This window comes from Rana temporaria, chromosome 4 (assembly GCF_905171775.1).
Source record: "Rana temporaria chromosome 4, aRanTem1.1, whole genome shotgun sequence".
Taxonomy (NCBI): Eukaryota; Metazoa; Chordata; class Amphibia; order Anura; family Ranidae; genus Rana; species Rana temporaria.
The window spans coordinates 229,174,578-229,194,367 of NC_053492.1; the positions used below are offsets into that span (position 1 = coordinate 229,174,578).

The 19,790-nt window shown below is 42.3% G+C and overlaps 1 protein-coding gene across 1 annotated transcript in view; it reads left to right on the top strand.

Moving 5' to 3' along the window:
• Positions 1-19,790, top strand: part of LOC120937037 (CD109 antigen-like) — a 124,684-nt gene that overhangs the window by 93,872 nt on the left and 11,022 nt on the right. The window contains exons 24-28 of the mRNA XM_040349959.1: positions 3,881-3,962; positions 6,877-7,108; positions 9,424-9,601; positions 16,706-16,896; positions 18,635-18,781. Coding sequence (XP_040205893.1) covers positions 3,881-3,962; positions 6,877-7,108; positions 9,424-9,601; positions 16,706-16,896; positions 18,635-18,781 — 830 coding nt within the window. The remainder of the gene's footprint in view (positions 1-3,880; positions 3,963-6,876; positions 7,109-9,423; positions 9,602-16,705; positions 16,897-18,634; positions 18,782-19,790) is intronic.

The window sequence follows — 19,790 nt, forward strand, 5'->3', positions numbered from 1 at the left end:
AAGAAAGAAAGGGAGGAGAAAGAAAGAAAGAAAGAAAGAAAGAAAGAAAGAAAGAAAGGGAGGAGAAAGAAAGAAAGAAAGAAAGAAAGAAAGAAAGAAAGAAAGAAAGAAAGAAAGAAAGAAAGAAAGGAAGAAAGAAAAAGGGAGGAGAAAGAAAGAAAGAAATGGAGAAAGAAAGAAATAAAGAAAGAAAGAAAGAAAGGGAGGACAAAGAGAGAGGGAGGAGATAGAAAGAAAGGGAGGAGAAAGAAAGAAAGGGAGGAGAAACAAAGAAAGAAAGAAAGGGAGGAGAAAGAAAGAAAGAAAGGGAGGAGGGAGGAGAAAGAGAGGGAGGGGATAGAAAGAAAGAGAAAGAAAGAAAGGGAGGAGAAAGAAAGAAAGAAAGAAAGGGAGGAGAAAGAGAGGGAGGGGATAGAAAGAAAGAGAAAGAAAGAAAGAAAGCGAGGAGAAAGAAAGAAAGGGAGGAGAAAGAAAGGGAGGAGAAAGAAAGAAAGGGAGGAGAAAGAAAGAAAGAGAGGAGAAAGAAAGAAAGGGAGGAGAAAGAAAGAAAGAAAGAAAGAAAGGGAGGAGAAAGAAAGAAAGGGAGGAGAAAGAAAGGGAGGAGAAAGAAAGAAAGAGAGGGAGGAGAAAGAAAGAAAGAAAGGGAGGAGAAAGAAAGAAAGAAAGAAAGAAAGAAAGAAAGAAAGGGAGGAGAAAGAAAGAAAGGTAGGAGAAAGAAAGAAAGAAAGAAAGGGAGGAGAAAGAGAGGGAGGGGATAGAAAGAAAGAGAAAGAAAGAAAGAAAGCGAGGAGAAAGAAAGAAAGGGAGGAGAAAGAAAGGGAGGAGAAAGAAAGAAAGGGAGGAGAAAGAAAGAAAGAGAGGAGAAAGAAAGAAAGGGAGGAGAAAGAAAGAAAGAAAGAAAGAAAGGGAGGAGAAAGAAAGAAAGGGAGGAGAAAGAAAGGGAGGAGAAAGAAAGAAAGAGAGGGAGGAGAAAGAAAGAAAGGGAGGAGAAAGAAAGAAAGGGAGGAGAAAGAAAGAAAGAAAGAAAGAAAGAAAGAAAGAAAGAAAGAAAGGGAGGAGAAAGAAAGAAAGGTAGGAGAAAGAAAGAAAGAAAGAAAGAAAGAAAGAAAGAAAGAAAGAAAGAAAGAAAGAAAGAGAGGAGAAAGAAAGAAAGAAAGGGAGGAGAAAGAAAGAAAGAAAGAAAGGGAGGAGAAAGAAAGAAAGGGTGGAGAAAGAAAGAAAGAAAGGGTGGAGAAAGAAAGAAAGAAAGAAAGAAAGAAAGAAAGAAAGAAAGAAAGGGAGGAGAAAGAAAGAAAGAGAAAGAAAGAAAGAAAAAAAGGGAGGAGAAAGAAAGAAAGAAAGTAAGGGAGGAGAAAGAAAGAAAGGGAGGAGAAAGAAAGGGAGGAGAAAGAAAGAAAGGAAGAAAGGAAGGGAGGATGGAGGAAGAAAGAAAGAAAGAAATAAAAAATAGATAGATAAAGGGAGAGAGAAAGAAGAAATGATAGATGGATGGATGGATGGATGGATAGATAGATAGATAGATAATAGATAGATAAAACGATAGATAGATAGATATATGGATGGATGGATAGATAGATAGATAGATAGATAGAAGGAAGAAAGATAGATAGATAGAAGGAAGAAAGATAGATAGATAGATATATAGATATATAGATAGATAGATAGATAGATAGATAGATAGATAGATAGATAGATAGATATAAGGAAGAAATATATATAGAAAGAAACAAAGGGAAGATAGATAGACAGACAGACAAAGAAAGATACATAATAGGGAGAGAGAGAGGGAGAGAGAAGGGAATGAAGACCACCCCTACATCAGTGTACAGGACTCACTCGGCAGGAGGGACTGACTGGATGGATATCACACTCCTCCATCTCTCCCTTCTGTTTGCTGTGCTTGAAAACTCCCGCCCACATTCCCTGTATGTCGGGGAGAGTGGGCGGGGCAGACACAAGGAGAGGAAGAGAGGAGGGGAGGAGTAAAAGCAGCTCCTCTCCTCTAACTGGCTGTGCGGGCAAGCAAGGGGAGGGGAGAGATGTCAGAGCTGGCTGTGATACGCCCAGCTCATCTCTCTCTCTCTGGAGCTCTCAATGAGCTCCGATCTCCCTGCTGATCTGTCCAACTCGCGGCCGGGCGCTGTGCTGGTGGCAGAGCTTGCTGTGAGCTGTGATGGCCGCACGGCGCCCTATGTTGCCCAGGGCGCTCTGTGCGGTCGCACAGCTCGCACACCGCAAAGGCCGGCCCTGTTTGGGATATTGCTAATGGCGCCCAGTCTCTGCTCTCATCCAACATTTTCAGAAAATGGTGGTTCCGTGTAGTAAAACCTGTCACAAATCTAGGCAAATTAAACTGTGCATATGATGAAAAACAAAACAAAAACAAACAACATTTTTCCTCAGTAGTATTAAAGTGGAGAGGTAAGTCAGCAATACTTACCTCTACTTTTATGGTCCAATGTCCCTCGTATGGCACAGGCTTCTTCCAGCTTTCATGTAAAAGCAAATGTGTCCCTCCCCCTTTCCGGCTGCTACACCAGCCAGCGTGGTTCCAGGGCTCTCTCCCTCCTCTGGGGAGCCTAAGCCATGGAAAATGCTGTCAGAATGGAGAGCTGAAGCAGACCAGAGAACATTTGCTCCCAGATCAGCTCTTAATCACTGAATCTGAAAGAGCTCAGCTAAGATTCAGAGCTGTCAAATTCCTGTCTGCAATGTTGGGTGCACCGCAGATCAAGCACAGCCCTGATTACATGTGTGACATTGTGTTAACTTCAGGAAAAAAACAGGGGGAGGATGCCACATTCCTTGAATGTAAATAAATTAAAGGGGTGTTCCAGCCTTTTTTTAAGTTTATTAAAAGTCAGCAGCTACAAAAAGTGTAGCTGCTGGCTTTTAATAAACAGACACTTACCTGCTCCACGGCTCCAGCGACGTGCCGGCCGGGGCTCCGCTCCTCGCCCCCCCTCGCCGGTCGGCGTCTTCATTCCTAGTGTGGACACCCGGCAGTGACAGCTTTCGGCTTCACGGCCGGGCACCCACTGCGCATGCGCGAGCGGCACTGCGCATGCGTGAGCGGTGCGACGCTGTCCGATTGGACAGGTGCTCGCCTACAGGGAGGGGCTGCAATAAGGCGATTAAGCTAATTGCCTTACCTGCCCCTCGGCGGAAGGAGGAAGTGGGACAGGAAGTCCCCTTCTCCTGAAAAAAATTACATGCCAAATGTGGCATGTAAGGGGGCAAGGAGTGGGTTAAGCGGAAGTTCCATTTTTAGGTGGAACTCCGCTTTAAGTGTATTGCTGTGCTTTAACTCTAAAGTGATGACTTGTAAAGGCTTTTAAAGTATCACCTATTGATAGTTCTTGATACTTTATTTACTGGTATTCACCATTTCACAGGCATGTACTATTTTAAGGCTTGATATATTTGGTATTAATTACTCGGTGCAACCAAATCTTTATATTTTACAAAAAATGTGTTTTATGTTATGTTTGTGTGCATTAAAATCAATTTTTTTGCATGTTTTATACTGAAAATATACTAAACAGTTGCGCAAATATCGTGCGTCAATAAATTACTATCATTTTATTCTACAGGGTCTCTACTTTCAGAATTGTTATTTGTTTTGCTTGGTGGGGGCAAATAGTAATTTTTTTACCATGAATACAGTGTTTAACATGAAAAATGAGAAGACGTGGTCAAATATAACATGCTGAGATCTGTTTGGATTGTAGTTTATAAAAAAATATTGTATATACAGTATACATTTATTGGTTTATGGGGGATACTACAGTCCGGGCTACTGATATTTGCATAATCATTTGAAATAAGCACCTTTTATATGCCCTAATGCTAATACCACTTTGTATTCCTACACATTCAGGTTACCAGAGGGAGTTACTTTATCTCCACTATGATGGTTCTTTTAGTGCCTTTGGAAATTATGATACGTTTGGAAGTACCTGGTAAGCAAATTGCATATTGATGTTGGTCACACATTTACAAATCAAATAATATGGAAACCATATGTAGCACTACCCCTGCAGGGGTTTCTGGTGACTGATTCTCCTATCGCTGCACAGCCAGGCAACAAGCATTTCCACTCACATCCAGAAACAAGGAACAGTCTTTGAGTTTGGTTTTGTTGTTTTATTAGGAGTGATAACTTGGATGGGGGTAGAGGGGTTATGGAATGCCCAACTTGACTGAAACAATGGACGGGGACAACTTCCTATGTACAAAATCCTGGACTGTTCTCCCTCCTGGCCTCCAACAGTCCTTAATGATCAAAAGCAAAAAGTCCATTGAGGACTAGGAGCACTCAGCCCCTAGAAAATAGCACAGTATGTTGTAAGCTGAGTTTAGGATTTTCTCCTCTTCTCTACAGAACTTTCACAGCTCTACTGCCTGCAGGAACTGCAAGCCCTTCTGGCTGCTTGTCCATAAGCCCACCTGGCTGCTCTGAATATCTCCCAGGGTAAGGGATATGAATGGTTAAGGCTTGCTACATGTGGCAGTCTCTCCCCTTGTGAATCCTTGAGTGTGTTGATGTACTCACTCAGCCCTCATTGCTCCCTGATGCTCCTTAGGCCAGATTCCTTTTCAAACCAAACTGCTGCTGGGATTTTCCCAAGCCAGCCTGAGCCCAGCCTGGAGGCAGTGCCCCCCCCCCCCCCCCAGACCTAGTGGTCCCTCCTAGGCCACCAACAGACTCATCAGCTCTCCATGTTCCACCCGACTCCCCTGGTGGCATGACTAGCCTGCTAGGACATCCTGCCCGGGGATTGACCAAGTATGTAGATCAGCCTCAGCTCACTAACATCCAAAAGTTTCTCAAAACTTCTAGATCCAAGGGGAGGTACCAGAGACCTGCCTCTGTGAAGCCATCCAGCCTGACCCAATTTGTGACTCACAAACTAACCATGAGGCAAACATAAATTTGCCTGCACTAACACTAGTAGCACACTAGAGGGTACTACACATACAAACCTAAAACAGAATTAAACTCTCATAAAAGAATGTTTAAGTTTAATAGAGCACTGTAAGTAAAATTAGATTACGCTATTAACAAAATTAAAGTTTTCCCATTCTTAAGCTGGCCATAAACTAGTGGGATTTTGTTGGAAATTTTTTATTTTAAGAATCTGTTAGATTTTCTAATCATTAGAGGGGTCAATTCGACAATAATTTTCAACTGCAGTGGCAAAAAAATTCAAAGGAGTCGGATGGAAATTTTTTCTTGAACACATAAATTTCTAACAGTGAGTGTGATTTTTGAATTCGGGAAATTACATTTATTCCAAAATCGAATGTAAATGCAAACAAAATTATAAAGTACTTTCAAATGACACGTACCAAGTTATTGACTATACTAAGTAATTTTGCATGAACACTTAGTTTTCATGTCTGACCTAGAGAGAATTATTTACACAATAGCATTTCAAGAAAAAGGAGGGCACACAGGTCAATACCCAGTAATTACATTCCATCAGGTACAGAAACAGTGATACATAATTTACAAGTTGAATATATCATTATAACGTTTCTGTATGTCTGTTTGTTGTGTAGCTGAAATTACAGAGATTCATAAGTTTCACAGGGAGCATTCCCAGTTATTGGTTTAATTTTTTTTCTCAACAAAAATAGAGCTTCACAAAATCCCTGTTTTGGTAAAATGGAAAGAAAGAAAGATCTGTGCTAAGCTTTGTCTATATTTTTCAAATTCCGTATATACTCGAGTATAAGCCGAGTTTTTCAGCCGTTTTTTTTTGTGCTGAAAATGCCCCCCTTGGCTTATACTCGAGTCACCTTTTTGTGCCTGATCTCCCGGATTTGAGGACCCGGTACTGGCCGGCCATAGGTCTTCTGGACCCCAAACTTGGCACACATATAGCCCAACTCTTCATCTACAAGTGTGCAATGGTTGTTGTCTGGGGGACCTATGGCCGCGGAGCACCAATTTTTCAAACCGGGCACCCCTTCCATAGACTCCCATGTTAAATGATAATTTCTCTGGTGAATTTGGGGACCCGGTACCGGCCGGTCGTAGGTCCCCTGGACCAGGAACTTGGCACACATGTAGCCCTACTCTTCATCTACAAGTGTGCAAAGTTTATTGTCTGGGGGACCTTTTCAAAGCCGGGCACCCCTTCCATAGTCTCCCATGTTAAACGTCAGTCTAGTCATGTACACAGTGAGGCATGGGCATAGTGAGGCATGGACATGGTGAGGCATGGGCACAGTGAGGCATGGGCACAGTGAGGCATAGACACAGTGAGGCATGCACATGGACACAGTGAGTCAAAGTGAGGCACAGTGAGGCATGCAGATGGACACCCTAGGCTTATACTCAATACGTTTTGCCATTTTTTTGTGGTAAAATTAGGTGTCTCGGCTTATATTTTGGTCGGCTTATACTCGAGTATATACGGTATGTAATTTTAGTCTCTGTTGTTCAGGTTACTCAGTTCAGGTTTTCTATGTTTTTTAAAATATTTAAAAATTCAAGATCTCTGGGGGTCCATTCATATCAAGTGCATTGGGACTGCCAATGCAAGACAAGGCAAAAAGCCTCGTTCCCCATCAAGTCAGTTTATACTACTGTGCATACCAGCACAGCATGGAGCGACCCAATACACCACATCACACCATGCTATGGCCAATAGAACTTATTGAACTGTCACAAATATTTCCATTAACCCCCCCCCCCCCAAAAAAAAGCAAAAATGGTGGTGTGCCAGACATAGCCTCTGGTGTGAGTAGTCTTCAAAAATACCAGCTGTGGATATTTAAATATTATCTTTCAAAACACGTGTGTATAAGATCAAGTAATTTTCTACCTCATTTTTTGACCCAATATATATTATGTTCTTTTTGCAGGCTCACTTCATTTGTATTCAGATGTTTCCTTCAAGCTCGGCCTTTTATATACATAGATTCGAATGTCTTAGAAAATGCAGTCAATTTTTTAATACAGAATCAGGATACGAACAGTGGTATGTTCTCTGAGCCTGGGCACGTAATACACAGAGAACTCCAGGGTGGGCTCAATGGTCCCATCACCCTCACTGCTTACATACTGACCTCAATATTAACAGATGCATATTACAGGGTAAGCAAGCACATTAAAATGTAAAATAAAACTGCTTTCTTTTCATCTCTGTAAATCTATTAATTAAGTTTAAAGATAACATTTTAACATTTCAATACAAGGCAACAAACCAATGCATAACTGATATTCATTGATGAAACCTTGCTTAGCTTTGTAACTAATTCAAAATCGATACTGAAAGGCAAGTCTCTGCGGAAATATGTCCTGTTTACTGTTTAAGGCAGGTCATACACGATTCAAAGCAGGAACCGGCCGAGATTTGAACCGTGTATGGGCAGGTTGACTGTACCAAGTTAATCAATAATCACTGCCTTCTCCTGGCAGGGATGGCTTCCCCTGCTCCCCCCCCCCCCCTGCCGCTAGAAAACAATGGCCCAGGAGGTGGGATTACCCTGTCAGCACTGTTTCTTTTCCTGCAACCACAGAAAATATATTTGCTTGGTGCATGGCTGGCCTTAGTCTGCAGGAGCTGCACGTTATTCACTGTACTCGGATTTAAAATAAACTACTTTTTATAACAATATACTTATGTTAGATTACAGCTAGAGTGTATCACTAGGCAAAACGTGCTTCTGCCACTAGCACTGTCAACAGAACAAGGCTGGGTTCACAGGTGATTGATTGAGCCGATCACAATCACCTGCTATTACGAATTGGATATGGGGATCCCAGCCTAAGGCCCGGTACACACGAGCAAACATGTACGATGAAAGCGGTCCGTCGGACCGTTTTCACCGTACATGCCTGCCAGAGGGCTTCTGTACGATGGTTGTACTGACCATCGTACAGAAGTCCGCGCGTAAACAATACGCGGGGCGTGTCCGCGTCGTCGCCGCGACGATGACGCGGCGATGACGCGGAGACGTGGGCGGGCCTGCCATTTAAAGGCTTCCACGAAGTCATTCGACGCATGCGAGGGACGGCGGGCGCCTGGACATGTACGGTAGGTCTGTACTGACGACCGTACATGTCCGAGCGGGCAGGATTCCAGCGGACGGTTTTAAAACACGTCCAGGAATATTTGCCCGCTGGGAAAAGGCCCGGCGGGCAAATGTTTGCTGGAATTCGGCCCGCTCGCGCCTACACACGACCGAACATGTATGCTGAAACCGGCCCGCGGACCAGTTTCAGCATACATGTTTGGTCTTGTGTACGGGGCCTTAGTGTACACAGGCAGCAAATAAAATTGACAGGGGTTTTTAACTGTTCCCTACTGTAGCCAAAGAAAGACTGAACTACAGATACACTTTAACTGATGACTGTATACATTGGACGCAATAGTCAACTAAAAAAACACTAAAAGCTTAATGTAACAAATAAGGTCAGTATACATTATTTGCAAAGTTGACAGTAATAACAGTATTCTTTATTCTATGTCAACATTTTTTAACATGGCTTTATAGGTGAGCACCAGTCCCTGTACCCTCTATCCTCACCCCTTCCCCTTGGGTGTGGTGAGGAATTATATGTTCTAGGGGCCTTATTTTCCACTAATGTTTTCCATGTATTCAGATCTCTAAGGCCCCGTACAGACGACCGAACATGTCTGCTGAAACTGGTCCGCGGACCAGTTTCAGCATACATGTTCGGTCGTGTGTAGGCCCAAGCGGGCAGGATTCCAGCAAACATTTGCCCGCCGGGCCTTTTCCCAACGGGCAAATATTTCCGGGCTTGTTTTAAAACAGCCCGCTGGAATCCTGTCCCCTCGGACATGTTCGGTCGTCTGTACAGACCTACCGTACATGTCCGAGCGCCCGCCATCCCTCGCATGCGTCGAATGATTTTGACGCATGCGTGGAAGCATTTAACTGGCAGGCCCGCCCACATCGCCGCGTCATCGTCGAGGCGACGGTGCGGACACGCCCCGCGTATTGTTTACGCGCGGATTTCTGTATGATGGTGAGTACAGCCACCATACAGAAATCCCCGGGCAGACATGTACGGTGAAAACGGTCCGACGGACCGGTTTCATCGTACATGTTTGCTCGTCAGTATCCGGCATAATGGTTTTGAAGGCATACAAAATGACATGGTTCTGAAAGTGTATTGATATTTTTCATAGCTCTTACTGTTATGTACCTTATAACTTTTATCAGTCCACCATGTTTGGCACACTACTTTCTGCTGTACTGTGTGCTTTGCTGAAGAGTGAAATAAAAACGATAAATGTAGGGGGAAAAAAATTGTCCCATATACAGCAGAATCCGATTTTGTTAGAATGCAATATTTTAGAAGGGCGAATAAATGTTTCAAAAGTCATTCTCCAAAAGATTATAGGAAATGATTATTATTTTTTGGTGTATTTATATTTTCAGAATATTTACGAGGTCAATGTTCAGAAAGCTGTGAAATATTTAGAGGGCAAGTATGACAAAGTAATTGACAGTAATTACACCTTGTCAATTGTTACATATGCATTATCGCTTGCTAACAGCACAAAAGCTCAAGCTGCTCTAACCCTGCTTAATTCCAGGGCAACCAATCAAGTTAATGGTAAGTAAATGGTTTGGTAAGATAAATCTTTTAGGATAAGGTAATAATTGTAGCCATTTATAACTTCATCTAGGTTGAAAATATGGGCTTTTTACAGAGCTGTACACAAAGTGCAGTCTGGTGAATCTGTGCATGGTAGCCAATCATCTAACTTCAGCTTGTTTAAATAAACTTTGAAGAAAAAAACTTGATGTTTTAGGGAGAAGGAAGCCCATGTTGGAAAAAAAATAGGGCCAAATTGTTTACTCTTATTTAGACTATTTAGCCACTGATTTTACTAACAGAGATGAACATTTACCCTGTTAAATGAAGCCTTAGCACAAGAATAGATAACCCTTGTTTTATTATTGGAAAAATTGCCCCCAACTTCTTTTTAGCAAAAGAAAACTTTAATTTCTGTTTAAGAAGACTGCCAAACCAAAATTGACATTCTGTTATTAGGGCCGGTGTGTTGTCATATTCTGCTCCCTATCGCAGAATGCTGCGGAAGTCACGTGGCGGGCAACTGCGCATGCGCAATGCGCTCCAACGACAAATGTGATGCGTTCCAGGGGATTTACGACACTACCCTTCAGTGAACCATCACAATTTGTCACGGAAGTGACGTTTTACCATAGACGGAGTGGGGGGGAGAGAGAGAGACACACATTCACAGCGAGAGAGAAATAGAGATATAAAGATAGTGAGATACATTCAGATCGAGAGAGAGATCGTGTACATACAGGTGGTTCTCAAAAAATTAGCATATTGTGATAAAGTTCATTATTTTCTGTAATGTACTGATAAACATTAGACTTTCATATATTTTAGATTCATTACACACAACTGAAGTAGTTCAAGCCGTTTTATTGTTTTAATATTGATGATTTTGGCATACAGCTCATGAAAACCCCAAATTCCTATCTCAAAAAATTAGCATATTTCATCTGACTAATAAAAGAAAAGTCTTTTTAATAAAAAAAAAGTCAACCTTCAAATAATTATGTTCAGTTATGCACTCAATACTTGGTCGGGAATCCTTTTGCAGAAATGACTGCTTCAATGCGGCGTGGCATGGAGGCAATCAGCCTGTGGCACTGCTGAGGTGTTATGGAGGCCCAGGATGCTTCGGTAGCGGCCTTAAGCTCATCCAGAGTGTTGGGTCTTGCGTCTCTCAACTTTCTCTTCCCAATATCCCACAGATTCTCTATGGAGTTCAGGTCAGGAGAGTTGGCAGGCCAATTGAGCACAGTAATACCATAGTCAGTAAACCATTTACCAGTGGTTTTGGCACTGTGAGCAGGTGCCAGGTCGTGCTGAAAAATGAAATCTTCATCTCCATAAAGCTTTTCAGCAGATGGAAGCATGAAGTGCTTCAAAATCTCCTGATAGCTAGCTGCATTCACCCTGCCCTTGATAAAACACAGTGGACCAACACCAGCAGCTGACATGGCACCCCAGACCATCACTGACTGTGGGTACTTGACACTGGACTTCAGGCATTTTGGCATTTCCCTCTCCCCAGTCTTCCTCCAGACTCTGGCACCTTGATTACCGAATGACATGCAAAATTTGCTTTCATCCGAAAAAAGTACTTTGGACCACTGAGCAACAGTCCAGTGTTGCTTCTCTGAAGCCCAGGTCAGGCGCTTCTGCCGCTGTTTCTGGTTCAAAAGTGTCTTGACCTGGGGAATGCGGCACCTGTAGCCCATTTCCTGCACACGCCTGTACACGGTGGCTCTGGATGTTTCTACTCCAGACTCAGTCCACTGCTTCCGCAGGTCCCCCAAGGTCTGGAAATGGTCCTTCTCCACAATCTTCCTCAGGGTCCGGTCACCTCTTCTCGTTGTGCAGCGTTTTCTGCCACACTTTTTCCTTCCCACAGACTTCCCACTGAGGTGCCTTGATACAGCACTCTGGGAACAGCCTATTCGTTCAGAAATTTCTTTCTGTGTCTTACCCTCTTGCTTGAGGGTGTCAATGATGGCCTTCTGGACAGCAGTCAGGTCGGCAGTCTTACCCATGATTGCGGTTTGGAGTAATGAACCAGGCTGGGAGTTTTTAAAAGTCTCAGGAATCTTTTGCAGGTGTTTAGAGTTAATTAGTTGATTCAGATGATTAGGTTAAGAGCTCGTTTAGAGAACCTTTTCATGATATGCTAATTTTTTGAGATAGGAATTTGGGGTTTTCATGAGCTTTATGCCAAAATCATCAATATTAAAACAATAAAAAGGCTTGAACTACTTCAAGTTGTGTGTAATGAATCTAAAATATATGAAAGTCTAATGTTTATCAGTACATTACAGAAAATAATGAACTTTATCACAATATGCAAATTTTTTGAGAACCACCTGTATATTATAGATAACGGAAGTAATGTACATAGGGGAGGTAATCCCCTCCCTGATCCCCGCTTCTCTCTCAGTATCTCTCTATCTGTATCCCTCTCTCGCTCTGAATGTATCTACGTATCTCTATATGTCTATTTCTCTCTCGCTCTGAATAGGTCTCTCTCTCTCTCTCCCTCCGCTCCGTGTATGGTAATACGTCACTTCCGTGACAAATTGTAATGGTTCACTGAAGGGTAGTGTCGTAAATCCCCTGGAACGCATCACATTTGCAGTTGGAGCGCATTGCGCATGCGCAGTTGGCCGTCACGTGACTTCCGCAGCATTCTAGGATAGGCAGCAGAATATGACACTGCAACGGACAATGAGTGATAAGTGGCAAGCATAGAAAGGGGGTAATGATGATGGAACTGAACTCTGATATTGATCTTGTGTCCATGACGAGTGAGCTGTGGACACTTTACCCAGTAACTTGGAACCTAATGGGTTCTTGGGTTTAGAAACATGAAGTTGTTGGAATTGGCATATCTGTATGAGGCAGAGGTTTCTCTTGGGGATAGGAGCTGCTCCCTTTGACTGTGTGTGGATGTTGAAAGTACCGAAAGTCCTCTCCTGGGTTTCAAGTTCAGGCCTCGGACTACTTACATAGTTACATAGTAGGTGAGGTTGAAAAAGACACAAGTCCATCAAGTCCAACCTATGTGTGTGATTATATGTCAGTATTACCTTGTATGTTGTGGTCGTTCAGGTGCATATCTAATAGTTTCTTGAAACCATTGATGGCCCCCGCTGAGACCATCGCCTGTGGAAGGGAATATCACATCCTTGCCGCTCTTACAGTAAAGAACCTTCTATGTAGTTTAAGGTTAAACCTATTTTCTTCTCATTTTAATGAGTGGCCACGTGTCTTGTTAAACTCCCTTCTGCAAAAAAGTTTTATTCCTATTGTGGGGTCACCAGTATGGTATTTGTTAATTGAAACCATATCCCCTCCCAAGTGTCTCTTCTCCAGAGAGAATAAGTTCAGTGCTCTCAACCTTTCCTCATAACTAATATCCTCCAGATCCTTTATTAGCTTTGTTGCCCTTCTTTTGCTCCATTTCCAGTACATCCTTCCTGAGGACTGGTGCCCAGAACTGGACAGCATACTCTAGGTGCGGCCAGACCAGAGCCGATATTCTTTTTACTTTGTTAGCAGCAGCTTGGCATTGCATGCCATTACTGAGCCTATCATCTACTAGGACCCCCAGGTCCTTTTCCATCCTAGATTCCCCCAGATGTTCTCCCCCCAGTGTATAGATTGCATTCGTATTTTTGCCACCCAAATGCATTATTTTACATTTTTTCTACATTGAACCTCATTTGCCATTTAGTTGCCCACTCCATTATTTTTGTTCAGATCTTTTTGCAAGGTTTCCACATCCTGCAGAGAAGTTATTGCCCTGCTTAGCTTAGTATCGTCTGCAAATACAGAGATTGCACTGTTTACCTCATCCTCCAGGTCATTTATGAACAAATTAAACAGGACCACCTTACCCACCTCTGACTATTCCGAATACTCCCCATTTATCACCACTCTCTGATCTCGCCCTTGTAGCCACTTTTCAATCAATAAATGAACTCACCCTATGGTTCATGCCAACAGACCTTATTTTGTACAGTAAAAGTTTATGGGGAACTGTGTCAAATGCTTTTGCAAAATCTAGATACACCACATCTATGGGCCTTTCTTTATCTAGATGGCAACTCTCCTCCTCATGGAAGGTTAATAGATTGGTTTGGCAAGAATGATTCTTCATGAATCCATGCTGATTACTGCTAATGATACAGTTATTACTAAAGTCTTGTATATAGTCCCTTATCATCCCCTCCAAAAGCTTACATACTATTGATGTTAGGCTAACTGCTCTGTAATTCCCAGGGATGTATTTTGGGCCCTTTTTAAATATTGGTGCTATGTTGGCTTTTCTACAATCAGCTGGTACCATTCCAGTTAGTAGACTGTCAGTAAAAATTAGGAACAATGGTCTGGCAATTACTTGACTGAGTTCCCTAAGTACCCTTGGGTGCAAGCCATCTGGTCCCGGTGATTTATTAATGTTAGGTTTCCCAAGTCTAATTTTGTCCTCTGTTAACCATGGAGGTGTTTCTTGTGATGTGTCATGAGGATAAACACTGCAGTTTTGGTTACCGAAGCCCCCCGATTCCCTTGTGAAGACTGAGAAGAAGAATAAATTCAATACCTTCACCATCTCCCCATCCTTATTAACCAGATGTCCTTCTTCACTTGAAACCAAAACTGATCCAAAGGTCCCCTGAAGCAGTGTTGCCAACCGTATTTTTATTGGCAGCCAGTAAAAAAACAGGCACTTTTCTTCTGCTAGTGAATGCCAGTGACAGGAAAAGTTTGCCAGTAACAAATATGGCTGCGACGCTCAGCTTCGAACTCTGCATGCGCAGTTCTGGTCTGGTGTCGGCCGAGACCATCTGAGTGCCTGCTACAGTGTGTTTCGGTGGAGCCGGCGGGGGGCAGTAAAAAGAAATAAGGCTGCGCTGTGTTTGAGAACCTGTACTGTACTCACCCACCTTACTGGTATGAATGCACTCACGGTTGGAGGGAATAGTGAAAAAAGTGGTATCAATAGTGTAAACAACATAGAATATATAAAAATTACAAGATGAAGGGAATCAATGTAAATAAATAAACATATCCTATTTACGTGAATGTGAATAAACTATCAATAAGAAATTGTGTCATATACATACACGATACTTGATACACTTCATAAAAATGACACTCAAAAAATGATGATCATCAAGAATATATATAAATCAGTCCATATAGAAAGTGAAAACAAGGAAAAAGGGGGAAGGGAGGGAAGAAAAAAAACAACCCTCAGTGATCACAATAATAAACGCAGTGATAGTGACTATATTCTCTAAAAAAAGTCCATATAAATTAATCGTTAGTAATCCAAAACACCCACGAAGAAGTGAGGATAGAAAATGCCTCCACCTGAGTTTACACTGCCACTTACCATATAAGAGTGATCTCTTGATTATAGGAGATCAATAGGCACTTGTGGTTTATAACCCAACCTCGGGTCTATAGTGCCATGCATCAGACGTCTCAGCCTCGGTGGTAGTGGTTCTCATAAGCATTTACAGGTTCAGTGTGTTCCCATAAAAACAGAAAGGCTGATATAGTGTGAAACCTTTACATTTATTAATAAAAAACAAGATGAATGGACACTTACAATTATGTAGTTAAAAACCGCATATATAGAAATTGAGCTGGCCGACTCTCGATAGCAGCCCATACACTTCCGGGACTGGCGCACACACGGTGACATCAGAACAGAGGCAGTGCCTAAGTGTGTCGTGTGATGTCATGGTGCAAGGGGGCCGAGTGGAGGGGCTGGAGCCTCATGTGCGGGTCTGCGGGATGGGAGCAAGGCAAGCCTGGAGCGTGGCTGTCAGTGCTGTTTGGACTGGAGTGGACTGAAGGGATCACCTGGCATGGAGAGAGACTGTCACTGCGACTCTGGGGGACGTTTCGTGTTGGTGAGGTGCCATCATCGTCTCCTATCAGTGTCACTGTGAGAGTCAGTTTCATGTGTGTTCCTTCCCATTCTTACTATATCGAAAATAAAATAAGTAATATGTTTTTTGCCTTAATATCTACCTTAAATCACATCGCTAATTGCATATTGTATTTGTTTGAAACTGTAACTTTTAAAAATGCCAGTACAAACTTGTCTGTGCCATTAAACCTAGGTGTCGTGTGAGTAAGTTTCAATCTGGTAGGTTGGCAACACTGCCCTGAAGAGTTACTCTGAGCCCTGTCCTTTTAGTAAGTCAGCTTTTGTCCAGAATTAAAAATGTGAATGTCGCTAATGCATAACAAATTTTGGTAACCGCAATGTAGGTACTAATAGAATTTTCAAGCTAAAGTCATCCCACCAAGTATACTATTGCATACTGTATGCTATGAAGCACTCATATATAATGCACTTTGTACTACATGTGCATAGATTACAGACATACAGCTATGCAAATAGTGTTGCCAATATATATATATATATATATATATATATATATATATATATATATATATATATATATATATTCATAATTACATATTTGTATCTTGCACTGCCTTCTGTGTATAACATTAAAGCGGAGTTCCGGCCACAATTTCACTTTTTAAATATAAATACCCCTGTAATACACAAGCTTAATGTATTCTAGTAAAGTTAGTCTGTAAACTAAGGTCCGTTTTGTTAGGTTGTTACAGCATTTAGACACTTTATAAAATAGAAATTGACTGGGGCCATCTTAAGTGTGGGCATCATGAAGCCAGACTGTATGACTTCCTGGATTTCAGCCTTGCAAATCTCGCACATGCTCAGTGCTGCACAAGCAGTGTCAGATCAGGTTTCAGCACCTGTGCTGTCCAAGTCACATGATTCTTTGAGACTGGGGAGTGCACAGACTCCTGGAAAGTTACACCCACTACATTCCCAGGAGTCTGTGCGGTGTAGGTTAGGAAGCATTAAGCACCTAGGTGCAGGAAGTGGGAAGATTAACTATTCTGCCTAGCAACAACACTTTGAAGGCATCTAAAAAAAAAAAAAAAAATTCGTAAAGGACTAATGACATTTTTTTTTAAAACTACTGATGTAATGTTATATTTATGGGTGGAACTGCACTTTAACTTCAAAGTAACTAATTTTCTAGAGCTATTTATAGTACAATTTATGTATTATTTACATAGGAGGTACAAAGTACTGGTCTGCACCTTCTGAATCAGCCAACAACTACTGGCAGCCAAGGAGTACAGATATTGAGACAGCAGCTTATGCACTGCTCTCCTTCCAACAACAAAACCGAATTGCAGATGGTATCCCTGTCATGAAGTGGCTTAGCCAGCAGAGAAACCAACTTGGTGGTTATGTTTCTACCCAGGTACACTCACACAATTCTTGATGTTGTTATTTATTTTGTATATTGTATATGGGATAATGGTAAAGAATAAAAAAAAAGGTTTTGGAGGCACTAATATAAGGCAATATAGCAGTTGGTATTTATAGAGTCACCAGGCTTAGGCCTGTATTACCGTTGGGCGACATCCACTGGAGGGGTGATGGTTTCCGGTGTACCAGGATGGCACTATAGTGCTGCTAGGAAGAACCTTGTGTTACTGGCCTAGATACCGGGATGTTTCCCTTAAGACAGGTGCTGTCCCTAAGCTTATCCTACTCGCCAGGAACCATCCCCTGCGCTATGGACTTTCCATTGTCAGTGGGGTCTCTGTCCCTAAACTGTCACTCACTCTAGCTACGCTAAAAAATGCCACTCATTCCCCAGTACCCATATCATATGATCTTCACTTCAGCACACTTCTTACCTCTCTGAAAAAATAATTAATTTTAGTAAATGCGGCACAACAATCTAAATCAGGGGTGCCCAACCTTTTGAATAGCGAGGGCCACTTAAGCAACTTGGTAACCAGTGGTGGGACACAATGAGCGAGGGCGTGCGGATGACAGGTCACGGCTACTCTATGGGCCCTCCGATCTGCCCAGATAGAAGGGGACAAATTCCCTTCTGTTTTTTGGATTGGAGGTAGGCGAGCGTAAATGGACATCTGTCGCTCTGTAGAGGTGAATTGAGGGTCCCATTTGGTCGGGCTGATCATGTGAAAAGGGCCTAAGACTGCTTTCAACTGATGTGCTGCGGTTTGCCCACACTGCGGGTGCAGCGTAGTGCACCTGTGTCTATCCTGCGGGTTAGCTGAACTTTGCCATAGACTCCTTCTGTGACAAAGCCAGCGCTGTAGAGGAAACATCGGCTTATGGGGCTCTGGTCTGCAGCCGTTTTCTTCCTCTACCACCAGCTTCATTCACAACACTGATGCTGTGGTATGGCAAATCGGCAACCTGCGATCTGGGCTTGCCAACCCGCTATTCCAGAGCAGGAGGTCGCGGGCCACATCAGAGGGCTCCACGGGCCACATGTGGCCCCTGGGCCACTGGTTGGCCACCCATGATCTAAATTGTAAAATACTTTACCAAAATCCAAATCCAGTGCTGTGAGCATTAGGCATCTCTGGGTGTCTGCCTGTCAAATTCAATATCAGTTTTAACACTTGGAGTGTTCAGAATCCTCAGATCCCTTGATATGCATGTACTTCTTGACACAATAGGTTGAGGACCTAATCCTGCATCCTAAGCCTCACTGTTTGTCTTCATTGAGGATATATCCATTATAGTAATTGGCTAATAGTGAGGCTTTGGAGGTGGACAGAAGAGGTGCCAGGCATGTGAACTATCAATCCAGAAAGTAAAAACAGATCAGAGCAGTCTGAGGTGCATATATTAACAATCAATTTGACATACCTGTTATGAGCTGACAGTGCCTGATCAGGCAAGTATTTAAAAATTCAGGTTGGCTTTGAACCTTGGGTAACATTGCAATCGTGGGGTGAGGTGATGTCTTTTACAATGTTGTTTGTATTTTGGTTAGATCAGTTTATAGGCATTTTTTTTTTAACTTTGAAAAAAAAAAGTTTATTGTTCAGATAAACATTGGATACTACATTTATAATGTAAATTATACTAATTATTTATAGTTAGATTCTGTATGCTGTTAACTTTCAGCAAATTTCACATGCTGTATTTATGGAATTTTTGTTTTCTCCAAGGACACTGTGATAGCTCTGCAGGCTCTATCCCAGTTTGCTCTGCCACCAGGTGAAACATCTCTTGCTGTAACTGTTACTGGACCAGGTTCATTTGTAACAAAAACTTTCCAAGTCAACTCCAATCTCCTAGCATTACAAAGCAAGCAGGTAAATACAAAAACATTTCAAATACATTTGATATCCAGGACAGCCATCAGAAATGTTGGGACCCCTCACACAGCTTAAGGCATGGGCCTCCTGGAGCAGAGAACAGGGGGGGGGGGGGTGCTAGCGCAAATTGAGAACTGGGGGGGGGGGGGCTACCGAAAATGCCACTCACCTCTTCCTCCGGCCGTGAACTGAAAGTGTTTTCTCTCCTCTCACCACGACATGAGAGGAGGAGGGGGGACTACAGAACTTAAGTTTTCTCCTCTCAGCCGCAAGCTAAGAAGGGGGGCGACTGAGCCCCTGAGAACATTTGGGCTCCTTACAGGTGTAATACCTGTACTCCCCTGATGGCGGCCCTATTGATATTCAATAAAGCTTGTAAGGCTGTCTAAAGACAAGATGATTTTTTTTATCTGATCCATCAAAAATTAGATACATTTTCAGTCAGTTAACAAAACAAACAAACAATAAATTGGTATATATTCAGATCCGATTGAAAAATCATTGCTAGCAGAATGAAATGCAAACAATTTTATAGAGTGGTGGGAAGTGAAATTGCTGTGATATCTGTACTATATCAGTAATAGCACATATCACAATAAAGAAACAAGTTTCAGGAAATGTAATTACATTTTATGTGTGCCACACTGTGCCAATTGAATACCCAAATGAAATCAGAAGGCCTTCCAACATTAAGTACTAGGAATATTATAATCAGTGAATCTCTAGTTACTAATCACAATTAATCCCCCCCCCCCCAGAAAAAAATCATATAATAATGTCCATAGACATAAACAAAAATTGGCCTTAAAAAAGATGTGCAGCCCAATATAAACAAAAACAAAAGAAAACTAGTACTCAAAAAATCTTCACGATTATATCTTCTTTTAATTTTTTTTGCTGTGCTCCTAATCCTGTGCTTATGGTGCTCCCCCTCCACAGGGTGTATTCTCACCTGAAATTGTGTGACCCTACAATTAAGGTTGGTCAGAAAGCACCTTTGTCCTTC